The sequence below is a fragment of the Petromyzon marinus genome, chromosome 5 (assembly GCF_048934315.1).
Source record: "Petromyzon marinus isolate PM22_M1 ecotype Great Lakes invasive population chromosome 5, UKy_Petmar_22M1.pri1.0, whole genome shotgun sequence".
NCBI classification, from domain to species: Eukaryota; Metazoa; Chordata; class Hyperoartia; order Petromyzontiformes; family Petromyzontidae; genus Petromyzon; species Petromyzon marinus.
Genome location: NC_133671.1, coordinates 22,916,875 through 22,929,306, shown reverse-complemented (window position 1 = coordinate 22,929,306; position 12,432 = coordinate 22,916,875). Strand labels below are relative to the sequence as shown.

At 52.3% G+C, this 12,432-nt stretch overlaps 2 protein-coding genes across 3 annotated transcripts; both read left to right on the top strand.

Moving 5' to 3' along the window:
* Positions 1 to 1,314: 1,314 nt before the first annotated feature.
* Positions 1,315 to 4,044, top strand: SPRING1 (SREBF pathway regulator in golgi 1). 2 transcript variants are annotated; one of them, XM_032947420.2, is made up of 5 exons: positions 1,315 to 1,878; positions 2,494 to 2,665; positions 2,946 to 3,097; positions 3,320 to 3,430; positions 3,561 to 4,044. In XM_032947420.2, the coding sequence occupies exons 1-5, from the start codon at positions 1,783 to 1,785 to the stop codon at positions 3,642 to 3,644; spliced, it is 615 nt and encodes a 204-aa protein (XP_032803311.1). In that variant the 5' UTR covers positions 1,315 to 1,782; the 3' UTR covers positions 3,645 to 4,044. The 2 variants fall into 2 exon arrangements, with proteins under 2 accessions (XP_032803311.1, XP_032803309.1); XM_032947418.2 differs by having other exon boundaries at positions 1,317 to 1,878; positions 3,317 to 3,430.
* Positions 4,045 to 6,887: 2,843 nt separating this feature from the next.
* LOC116939242 (protein phosphatase 1D-like) lies at positions 6,888 to 11,898 on the top strand. Its single transcript, XM_032947410.2, has 6 exons — positions 6,888 to 7,919; positions 8,160 to 8,385; positions 8,599 to 8,723; positions 8,863 to 9,050; positions 10,069 to 10,251; positions 10,348 to 11,898. Exons 1-6 carry the CDS (start codon positions 7,625 to 7,627, stop codon positions 10,933 to 10,935), a joined length of 1,605 nt encoding a protein of 534 aa, XP_032803301.1. The 5' UTR covers positions 6,888 to 7,624; the 3' UTR covers positions 10,936 to 11,898.
* Positions 11,899 to 12,432: the final 534 nt, after the last annotated feature.

Here is a 12,432-nt window from a genome sequence, read left to right as displayed (position 1 = left end):
CAACGTATTTGTAATCCCCAGTGTGTATGAGAGTACGAATGTCCTGTCTTGTATTTCCCAGTCTGTATAAGAGTATTATCTTATATTTTCCAATATGTAAAAGTCTAGCCATGTATTCCCGTCTATCTTGAGGGATAATGTATATACAAGTCTGCATAGGCATCACGTTATATTTGCTAATCTGTATGTCTACTTATATACTTGTCAGTCTATATAAACATATTTCCCAGTTTTCATAAATGATCCATCACCGTTTGAACATTTAAACTCTGTATTCGTAACTTTGACTCGTAAAAGTCTTGTCAATAGACATCCAACTGTTTCACTTTTCATAAGATTGTTTATCTGGACGTGTCCATCAGGGCTCCATGGAGTACACGGGGTGTCGCTCCATGGAGTACACGGGGTGTCGCTTCGTGCAGCCTCGCCTCCTCGTCACTCTCCGGGCTAATTTGAAGGCTCATTGCCCGAAAAGTCGCACACTGTATTTTCCATCTTAAGGCCACAATATCAGTGAGGGATGTTTTGTTATATTTCCCGGTCAGCATGCCATGTACGGACCGCACATTCCGCAATGTCAATGATCTGAATCCATTGTTGAATGGGATACCTCTCCCCCCCACATTTGTGCGGGTCGTGGAGGGGGGTATTTGACCATACCTCACCGCGCTGGTCAGTACATACTAAAGGCGGGCAGCATAGACTCAAAAGCACAGTACTATGGATGTTTCTGCCGTGACCTGCTGCCCGGCCGAGTGGACCCCTCTGGCTACTGCTGCCGCTGTTTGCTGCGCGGGGAGCACCCCTCAGAGCACGGCTCAACTCTACAAAGATTTCCAGATCTGGCGAACAAATTGGTTTTCAAGTATAGACCTATCTTCTCTTTATAGACTCCGTAGACTGTGTAGGACGGTGTTCAGAGGAACTGCACTGGGTGGATGATAATGGTCCAAACCCACGCTCCTCTTTCGGCCTCGGTCTGACCTGGAATAAACTTCAACACAATGCCACCAGATTTCGGTACGGAAGCATTCCTGTTACCCGAACACGGCAGATGCTAGTTCTCGGACAGGTGGCAACCAGAGTGGATTATTACGTCGCTATTATCGTGAGAGGTCATGAGTCTTGGGGTGGCCTTCATCCAGCCGTGGATAGACCACGGCCGATGATGATGCACAGACCACGTGCTGTTGTTGACTCCGCGGGGATGGGCGTTTTGCCCGGATCGATTCCCGGCTCCACTCGCTACTGCCATAGATTCCCGTGCGTCGATCCGGGTCTCGTGGCGCTTGCTATGCCAAGTGCCGGATCGAGTGGAAGGATGGAAGATTCGCGGTACTGTTAATCGATTCGCGTGGATCGGATCGCTTGTGTGGAGCAGGGATTGTAAACGCAGGGAGAGGTCTTCCGTGGGTCGGGCTCCAGGAACCAGCCTCGGAATCTAGGTCCTAGGATTTAGTCTCCGAGTTGATCCAGGCCGTGAGCTCTCGGTTCTGTGCTCCCGGTTCCAGATTGAAGTCGGGCTTCAGCCGCTGGAATCCATTCTCCGCGCTGGTTACGTCTCGAGGACCCAGCCCCAGGGCTCAAGGTTCAAACTCAAGGCTCCGTTCGATATCTGTCCTCCAGTATCAGAACTGCAGGTTCTGTGCTCGCGGCTCTTGGAGGCCGCAGTTCCCGGGCCCTGGAGCCCGGGACCCGCTCGCGTCCCGAGTCCCCGCGCGGCCATGTGAGGCGGGGGGGCCCTGAGCCGAGCCGCGGCCCTGCCCGCCCGGGCCGTCCCCCATGATTTCCCGCAGGATTTTGCGCAAGCGCTGGCTCCTGTCCGTGGTGCTGGGCGCCTCTCTCATCTACTTCCTCAAGAACACCATCCGGCAGGCGGTGAGTTGTCCTCACACCGGCGCCCGTACTAACGCCAACCTTGCCTGTAGCCCCAAGCAACCCTAGCCTTGCCAATATCCTCCAACAATAACCCTCACCCGAGTCCTAGCGCTTGTCCAAACGCTAAACCTTCATTCCTTAACCCTCGAACTCTAGTCTCTATATATAACCCTACCTCTCAACGCTTGTTTACTGAAACCCTAGCCTAAATAAAACATCTACCAGTACCTACAGCTCAATCATTACCCTTAATCCTACATATACCTTGACTCGACCCTAAACCTCGAACACCCATCAGAGGCAGTGCCACACCAACTCTGCTCCCATTACCCCACACCTACTACCTGGACCCCAAATCTCCTCGGTCTATCCCCCTACTCCTAACTCTACCTCAAACCATCCCTATGACTCTACTCATAACTGTACACATAACCCTCGCCTCATTTATGACAAGTTTTTCATTAGCCCCCCCCCCCCACCACCGCTTTGCCCTAATCCCCATGTCTCCCACACAATGTCACGCTGACGCCCTTTGTCACTGATGCCTTGTGACCCTCGTATCACTCACCCTGACCCCTGCATCACTCTAACCCCCCCCCCCCTTATGGCCCACAGCAGGATGAGCTGACGGGGAAGGAGCGGTCCCTGCTGCAGGCACAGGACCCCCAGCGCCGCCTCGACTGGCGCGTGCGCTTCACGCCACACAACGGCAGCGCGGGACCACCGGGGCCTCCGGGCCGGTGCCGCAACTCGGTGCAGGGACGCATGCTGCTCACGGACGAGAGAGGCCCGTGGCCCAGAACACACACACGCACACAATGGGCCCACGCAGCAGCCTCTGCATGTGTGTCTGCTTTGTATGTCTGTTGACACCATAGACACTCTTGCAAATGAGATGTTTCATCCCAAGGGATTATGTTGGTTAAATAACTTAATCAATAAAAACATGGAAATAACCTTTTTCCACGTGAGCCTGGTCATTCTGGAACTAATGCTGCGTGTCTGCAAGCTTTCTATACTTCACCTGTCCCCACATTGTGTTTACGTTTGTGTGTTTGTGTCGCCAGGCTTCGTGTGTGAGCGGCGTGCGGTGCTGCCGAGCGGCTGCTGTAATGACAGTGCGCCGGGCAGTGCGCAGTACAGCTGCCAGGGCTGTCAGCCCAATGGTTGCTGCAGCATCTATGAGCACTGCGTGTCATGCTGCCTGCAGCCTGAACAGGTGAGGGGCACAGGGATCCTTGGGGGTTTGGTTGCTTTTGCTTGAGTTCTATTTTCTTCATTGTCGCATTTTTTTATTTTATTGTTGTGTCATTGTGATGACACAGGTCATTCACTTTTGCAAATTACACTCTCCTGGTCTCTTGAGTTTTCACCTGAATGTGAGATGCCATGGAGGAGGTGATGCTCAAGACGCGTGTGGCCTTGGTGCCCTTCCCAGCAGGCTGTGCTCGAGCGCTTCCTAGGCCACGCGGCAGCTGCATTCCAGAACCTCTTTCTGGCGGTGCGCGACCACTTTGAGCTATGTCTCGCCAAGTGCCGCACATCCTCACAGGTGAGAGGGCTCGCCACACCACGGGAGGGCACGCCAACTCGCACCATTCATAATAAAGCACCACCACAGTGCTTCCACACCATGGGATTCTGGTACTCCCCCCTCTCCCTCCCACTGACTGTCTGTGCAGAGTGTGCAGCATGAGAACACGTACCGTGACCCTCGTGCCAAGTACTGCTATGGGGAGGACCCCCCCGAGCTGCTGCCAGTGTGAGCCCGGCACCACCGAATCTGCTATCTCCTTGATGGAGCCCGCACCTCCAGCGAGCAACAGGTTGTGGCAACGCTGATGGTCTCCATCTATCTCCTTGAGTCTCCACAAGTCTCCATGTGTCTCCAGGGAACTGGTGGAGATAAAGAAACTAGCACCAGGAAAAACATTCCATGGTTGTAACTGCAAATTGTCACACTCTGCAACTATCCCACCTTCCATTTCCCCTGCTTGCCATGACCATCGCGGTTGTTGATGCTGTATTTATAATTAAATTATGCACAATGTATAAAAAAAACAACCCTGCCCCAATGATCCCTGTATTGGCGCGATGTCACGCTCTACGTGGGTATGAGCGGTGTGTAAATAAGTTACCGTCAATAAAGTGTTTGTGTTCTCGGGAGCTAATGTTATTTAACAAGAAAGCTACACTATGTCTGAGGAGCCACACTGCAACAGGATGTTTGGCCAACAGAAGACATTGTGTTTAGGAATGGGAAGAAACCCGTGTAGTGCATGGAGAGGACCTACGAACTCCACACACAAACACATTTTAGCACGCCAAGAGAAATGTCCCCCATTTTTAGCCTTAACACAACAGCCAAGTGCTGTTAGCGAGCACCTGTGAAGGCCTGTACGGCACACGAAAAGGCAGGTGGCAAACACCATACCCAGCCGCCATTGTCTCCTTAATGGCATGTTTACACCGCACCAGGAACCTCGGACAGGTTCAGATATTCGTTACTGGTGTTGCACGTGAGTGGGAATCTAATTTTGGGTGGCTGGGTTCGTAGTACAGCCCACAAACCGCTACACCACTGCTTCCTGTGCACTACATACTCGGGTCAGCTCCTTGTTGAGGGACGAGTGTTACCAGTTCCTCCACTGGATACCAATTGACCTCCCAAGACCCATTTGCTAATCCTCTGCTGGATGAGGTCCTGCAGTGTGGCTCGTGGAGGGTCATATTGGTCAGTGTGGGTTTGTGAAGGTTCAAGAGCGTTTAACCAGGGGAGAACTCAAGATATCAGGATAGTCTCCTTTGGAAGAGTGACCTGGGTTAGCAAAATGAGCTTGGCCGTGGGCGCAAGAGGTCCCAATGGCTGTTGCTGTGCAGACCAGGGTGGCTCAACCCTGCACGCGCGGTGCTCGCTTATCCCGCTCAGGCTCAAATCTGCTTGGCTTCTGTCATTCATCTTCTTTGGTTCTTTCGGTAAAGTCACGTAGAATGAGAATAATAAATTGATAGAATAAAATGATAAAATTCTCACGACGTTTCGGCCACAACACAAGCGGCCTTCATAAGGTGAAGGGACGAGACTGTCTGGAGGACAGCGCTGGAGTGAGTAAAGCCACGCTTAGATCACGACCTTTAAGCTTTTTGAGGAAGGTCAGCGTCTCGATGAGCTGTGACTTCTTGTCCCGTTGTCTGTTAAAATCTCTAACAGATAGGTGAAAGCCTTCCCCATAGAGGTTATCAATTCTAGATTTAAAGCTTTCGTGACTGCTAGGAGACAACAGAAGAACTCCCTCATCAAGACTATACCATAGAGCCCAATGCATTTCCGCCCAGGAACACATTACCAGTGAACTCAAGCACGTACACCAGGCTCTCAGGGCTAATGGTTACTCCGACTACACAATCCGCAAAGCCATCACTCCAGTCATGAAGAAGGATCCTCTTGTGGAGCCACTCAAAACCATCACCTTACCCTACATTGCAGGGGTCACTAAAAAGATCTCCAAAATCCTGAATAAACAAGATCCAGGTCCGATTCAACACAGTACATAAAATCCGTGATCTAGTTCCATCTGTAAAAGATGCTGTTCCAGACATACAGTACCCGGGCGTTTACAAACTAAAGTGCCTCTGTGGTAGTAGCTACATTGGAGAAACCAAACGACATATCTCGGACCGCATCCGTGAACATAAAGCAGACTTGAAACACGGTAGAACCAACTCCTCTGCCGTGGCAGATCACTGTTATAATTCAGTGGGCTCACATGACATTGACTTCTCTAAGACGGAGGTTCTTTGCAAACCAACCGGCTACCATGAGAGATTCGTTCATGAGGCCATTCACATACACAAGCACAGAGACAATTTCAACCGAGAAGATGGATTCTGGCTTAGTAACCATTGGAAAGATGTTTTAAACCATTTCCGTTCTTAATTAATTGTATTTTACGATGACCTTCAGACAGCAGCTCTTTCGCTGGCATTGACTTTTAATACCTCTCACACCACGGTTAATGGTATGGTTTACAACATGGAGTATAACAGCGCCTCGCAGCTGTCTCTCTCCCCCTCCTCTGTTCCGACCATGGATGAACTCGTCCGTCTGAACGGGGCCCGTAGCTATCCGTGTTGCTAAAATTGAGGGTAAGAATCCACCCATTTTTTCGCCATATAGCATTGTGATATATAACGACTTATTGTTGGTAGCTTAGCTGATTGGAGAATATATATAGTTTATTGATAACATTGAGGTAATTTATATTTTAGTTTTTTATTGGTTCACTATATAGTATTCATTATATATTGTAGTGTATACCCAGTTACTGTGAATAGCTCAGATGTGTAGGCCTTGACTTCAACATAGCCATTTCTGTGACCAGTCACAAGCTAATCACTCAGTTATTTCAATGCTGAATTCTCCTGTTTGATTTGTACTAGGTGCCTCTGTGAATGTGTATGCTCTGACTTTATCATAGCTATTTCTGTGACCAGTTACAAGCTAATCACTCAGCTATTTCAATGCTAAATTCTATGCTAATTCCTTTGTCAAGGGGTGCCTCTGCGGATGTGTATGCTTTAACTTTAACATAGCCATTTCTGTGACCAGTCACAAGCTAATCACTCAGCCATTTCAATGCTAAATTCTATGCTAATTCCTTTGTCAAGGCGCTTTGTTTCTTCTTCTTTGGTTCTTTCGGTAAAGTCACGTAGAATGATAATAAAATAATAAATTGATAAAATAAAATAACACAATAATATTCTCACGACGTTTCGGCCACAACACAAGCGGCCTTCATCAGGTGAAGGGGGCGAGACTGTCTGGTAGGACAGCGCTGGAGTGAAAGAGCCACGTTCAGATACGGCCTTTAAGCCTCAAATTTGTTTCTTCTCACACAGCTTAAAGGTCGCGATCTGAGCGTGGCTTTTTCGCTCCAGCGCTGTCCTCCAGACAGTCTCGTCCCTTCACCTGATGAAGGCCGCTTGTGTTGTGGCCGAAACGTCGTGAGAATTTTATTGTGTTATTTTATTTTATCAATTTATTATTTTATTCTCATTCTACGTGACTTTACCGAAAGAACCTAAGAAGATGAATCCTTGCAGTCAAGAAAGCTTTAAATCGAAATTCTGTCATATTCTCGGTGATTTTGGTAGAGGCTGAGAGACCATACTGGGATGGATGAATAGCGGATCCTGGATGACCACGCAGGTATTGGGGATCGGGTGGCTCCCTCGGAGAGGAGCCCCCAGATGCAGTCGCCTCGTCATTGAACCCGCGACGTGATGTCACCGCGCATGCGCACACGCGGCGCGCGAGGAACAATAAAATCCCGCGCGGAGAAGGCCCGGCTCCCGCTCGCCCTCTCCTCGCTTTAGCGCCCACAAGCTCCATTATTGATCTTCCGCGCTCTCCAGCTCTCCCTGTCACTCTCCCGCACTCTCGTCTCTCTTCAGCGCCCCCACCCAGTTCTCTCCCGATGTGTCCCGCTCTTTTCAACTCTCCCTGAAGCTCCCGCCCGATAACTCTCCCGCCATCTGCGTCCCGCTTCTCTCTGCCGGCAGCCCCTCCTTGGCCTCAGGCCGCGACCAGGGTCCCCTCTCCCCAGTCGCGGGTCCGCGGTCTCCGTCATCCCTGTAGTCCCCTCGCTGCGCCTAGGTTCTCTCAGACCCAGTCGTCGTAGGCCTCAGATTTCACTGGTGGGCCTAGGGCCCTCCGGTGGTCTCAGGGTCCCTCAGGGCCCCGGCCATGGCCCCCGTGGACCGCTATTCGCTGCGGGTGAGCGCAGCGGTGGCGCAGGGCGGCAGGAGGTACATGGAGGATGCGGCCATGGTGGTTCGGGAGAGGCTGAGGGGCCAAGAGGTCACGTTCGTCGCGGTGTTTGACGGCCACGGAGGTTCCGAGGCGGCGCTGTTCGCGAGGCAGCACCTGTGGGCCGCGCTCAGGAGGGACCGGCAGCTGCTGTCGCCGCAGCCCGAGCGCGTGTGCGGGGCCCTCAGGAAGGCATTCATCGCCACACACCGCGCCATGTGGCACAAGCACCGTGAGTGGTGGAGGTGGGGGGCTGAGCGATGGATGAGAGGCTGGGGAGGGGGGCCTAACATGTGAGAAATGAGGGGCTGGAGGGCAGAGCAGGGACAGGTGAGAGTTGGGAGAGGTGGTGTGGGTTTTGAAAGTGATGGGCAGTGCTGCCATTTGCGCATGTACTGGAGTGCGTGGATTTGGATTTAATTCGCGCTCTATCTCGCCTCGTCTATCTCCACCCTCTCCCTCGCATCCCCAGCCGAGTGGCCACGCACGGTGAGCGGCCTCCCCAGCACGGCGGGCACCACGGCTACTGCGCTGCTGTTCCGGGGCTCCCACCTCTACGTGGCGCACGTAGGGGACTCGGGGGCGGTTCTGGGAGTGCGGGGGGGACCCAGCGGGACCCTGCAGGCCGTCGAGGTGACGCGCGATCACAAGCCCGAGTGTCCACGAGAAAAGGAGCGCATCGAGCGCCTGGGCGGCAGGTATAAGAGTGGGGGCCCTGCAGAAACGGCGGCCACTGTAACCCCAACCCATGTCTCTTCACGCTCACCTATAAAACAATGCTGCTTTACTGATTCCACCAATGAAACCCATTCTGACTTATTGACAGGGTGGTAAGACTCACATGCGTGTGGTGAGGAAGGGTGGTGAGGAAGGGTGGTGAGCAAGTCTCGCGTGTGTGTATTGTGAGACAGGGTGGTGAGTAAGGCCGGTGTGGAGCGCGTCGTGTGGACCAGGCCGGTGCTTGCCCACACGGGGCCCGTGCGACGCAGCACGGCCGTGGACCACATCCCCTTCCTCGCCGTGGCACGCGCCCTCGGTGAGTACGCAACTCGCTACGCAACTCGCTACGCAACTCAACTGTGCCTCCTCACTGCAACTCGCTTCAGAGGAACGCGGTCATAGAGAGTAGCCCATTGGCTTCGTGCCTCTCTCCCCGCGTCTCTTTCTCTCCGAAGGGGATCTGTGGAGCTACGATTTTGGCCGCGGGGAGTTTGTGGTGTCCCCGGAGCCAGATGTGTCAGTGCGGACCATCGACCCGAGTCGTGACGCCCTCATTGTCCTGGCGAGTGACGGCGTTTGGAATGTTTCGTCGCCCGCCAGCACCGTCAGCACCTGTTGGGACGAGTGCGAGCGCCGCGGAGGGGTTGGTGTCACACACAGACAAAGATTCCATCTGGAGCATTGTGTAACGGTTGTCCCAGCCTTGTTACTATACAAATAGATGCACAAACGCGTGCACACATGAACAGATAACTGCAAAAAACAATTAGCGCACACCGACAACAACAGCCCACTAAATGGTGGTGACATCACCACGGCACTTGTGCCAAGCTAGATGCACGAGATCACACGCCTGACAGGAGATCACAGGACGGAACCAGGTGTTATGGGTTGACGAAGTGAGATGATTGGCAGATGCGCACCGCGTGTGCTCCCCACTGTGCCAACTTTCTGATTATGAGCATCGCTCCTCCGCTCTCTGTTGGTAGGAGGCTGGATTCACCTAGCCTGGCACTGCCCAGTAGCTTCCTTCACGAGCCACCTCCACAGTGGCCAATCTCTGCTGGTACCATTCAATGGCAAGTCCAATCTGTTCCAAATCCTGTACTGCATCAACCTGCTGTTTTCACACCTTTAGCTACAGACCATCTCATACACACACATTTGTGTAAATTAGCGTGTTCCTTATTTTCAAAATGTTTCATGATTGGGATTGTTTCTTGATGAATATTGCACAACTGTAATATTTTTGCCTTTTCTAAGGATCTTCTTTGGTTCTTTCGGTAAAGTCACGTAGAATGAGAATAAAATAATAAATTGATAAAATAAAATAACACAATAATATTCTCACGACGTGGCTCTTTAACTCCAGCGCTGTCCTACCAGACAGTCTCGTCCCTTCACCTGATGAAGGCCGCTTGTGTTGTGGCCGAAACGTCGCGAGAATATTATTGTGTTATTTTATTTTATCAATTTATTATTTTATTTTATTCTCATTCTACGTGACTTTACCGAAAGAACCAAAGAAGATGAATCATTGCAGTCACGAAAGCTTTAAATCGAAAAATTTTCTAAGGATGTTTAGGGGTCTGTACTATGTGCCTTAATGCACACACACAGCCTCCTCCCACCTCGACCCGTGTATCTCCCCGGACGTGCAGGTGGAGCGGGAAGGAGCGCCGTCCCTGGCCGGCCTGCTTGTGTCACACGCCCTAGCTCGGTGGCGCGGGCGCATGCTGCGTGCCGACAACACCACGGCCATCGTGATCCGCGTACTTCCGGCCTCACCACAGGGCGAACGTGGCCCGGCCGCCCCCCTCTCCCTCCTCCTGCCCCCCCCACAGGTTTGTCCGCCAGTGTGCGGTTGCTGTAGTTGTGACGATGTGACTGGTGCGGCGGTGGCGATGTGACCGGTGCGTGATGCTCCTTTATGCACGCAGGGCACAGATTTCGACAGTGGCCGGGAACTGGCCATGACCATCTCTGAAGAGGCCTGCGATGAGGGCCTCGATGCTGGAGAAGAGGATCTCACCGGGGGAGGGGTTGGGCTCGTTGCCTGTGCCGCCGTGTGCCGTGAGAAGCGGAGTTCCGGGCACGTGCATGACGTTGAGCTCACTACGGCGTCCGCGCGTCCATCCCGTCTGGGTTCGACGAGGCCTTCGCAGGGCCCCCCGGCCCCCCACGACGGGGCGGCCACTGCCGTCACGTTATTAGACAGATGGGGCACGGAGCCCCCCTCCCCGTCGGCCGTGAGGTCCTTCGGCCCCCTTTCCACCACGTGTGCGCGGGTCAAGGGAACCCTGGGGGAGTCGAGCGTCCCCAACTCGGCCCTCCCTGCCAAGAGTCCCCGGTGGGGGGAGGCGGGGGGCGCCGGGGGGCCCAAGCCTAGATTGGCGGGGGGAGGCGGCAGCACCGCCGCTGGGCGTCGGTGGCGGCGCCGGCCACGCAGGGTAAACGGCGCGGCCGCCCGGTGCGCCCGGACGCTCCCCGTCGCCACTACGAAGACAACAGCGATCGGCGTGCGATAGGGATCACCGGAAGGGGTCAACGAGAGGGTTCGGTGATGGGAGTCAGTGGGGGTCAACTGCCAGGGGTCACGTTCCACCTGGTGGAGTGGAGGGGTAGCTGTCGTGGTGCTCAAGGCTCTTGTCCCCACTCTTTTAATCGGTTGCTGTGTGCTGTGGGAGAGTGTTGCTACGGGTTGAGTTGTCGTGAGATGTAGGTGTCATCTGCCTCGTTTATAATTTCTATTTGTTCAAATGGATGGGACGAACAAACGTGTGAAAACGCATCTCAAGGACGAGATGAAAAGTTATCATACTCGTGTCTTTTATATTTGTTCGGACTAAATGCATTTTTGTTGCAGTGAAATGAAGTTTAAATAAATTACGCGTGACGGCTCACAGCAAATTACTCCTAATTGAGACGCTAATGTTATTGGCAGAAAGTGCCCGTGACAGATAATTCCTCTTGAAAACGGTGAAACTCGTTCAACTTTGGGTGGCAGCGCGGTGGAAACACTCGTGGCCCATAGAAGTACCTTGGTTTGACTCCTGACTCGGGTGCCTCTGTGTGGAGTTTGTATGTTCTCCCTCTGTTCTGCATGAGTTTCCTCCAGGTTCTACTTCCATAGCTAAAATAAAAAAAAAACATACAATGTAAGCACCTCTAATGAGCATGGTTGGGTATGTACGGTGCAAAAGAAGTTCGACATAGAGTATTGGCCAAACAATGCAGAAAAATCACCTTCAAATTGGGATCGCACAAAGCAACATCACCCCAAACTGACAAATTTGCAGGACCCTCCTGAAAAAAAGTATTAAGCCTTGGATGGGATATTCTGGGTAAACGGGGGTAATTATAAAAATAATATTTGTACCTTTTATCCTTTCCATTTATTTTGTCATTTTAAAAGCAGTGCGAGTCGTTACTGTCGTGATGGGTGCTGCAGGCCCTGTGCCATGCCTCAATAAAAGTTTCTTCTTTCTCCACATGGGCTGCTGTCTTCTCTGGGAGCTGGGCCTCATCTCGAGGCCCCGTTATCTACAAGAAGGGTCGAGTCACTGCTCACGGTGTGTGGCTCCATTCGACATTTCTAAAACGTTATTTTCGGCTCAAATGAGCAATGAGGCACAGATGCTCGTCTCGTTTACTGCCCGCAGCCAGTGATGGAAATTCCTCATTGTCAAGTCGGGGGCGTGTGTCAATCAGACACCTGCCTTTGACTTCTCTACAAAGTGCTACTCATTTTTACCGACTGGAGGGAGGGATTAGTCAACCCCCCAAATCAGGATTTTAACTTGCAACCTTCCAATTGGGTGCCATCCACTCGACCGCAAAGCCACCTGGCTGGATTTTTGTTGAAAGCGGAGATATGTGACGAGAGAGCGAGAGCTCTGCACCAACGGTAACTCCCAAGATACTCGTAAGTGAAGCCTCGAATCGCTTCTAGACTCGGGTGCTTTTCTGTGTGGAGTTCTCTCCCTGTTATGCATGAGTTTGTCCAGATTATCCGGTTTCCTTCC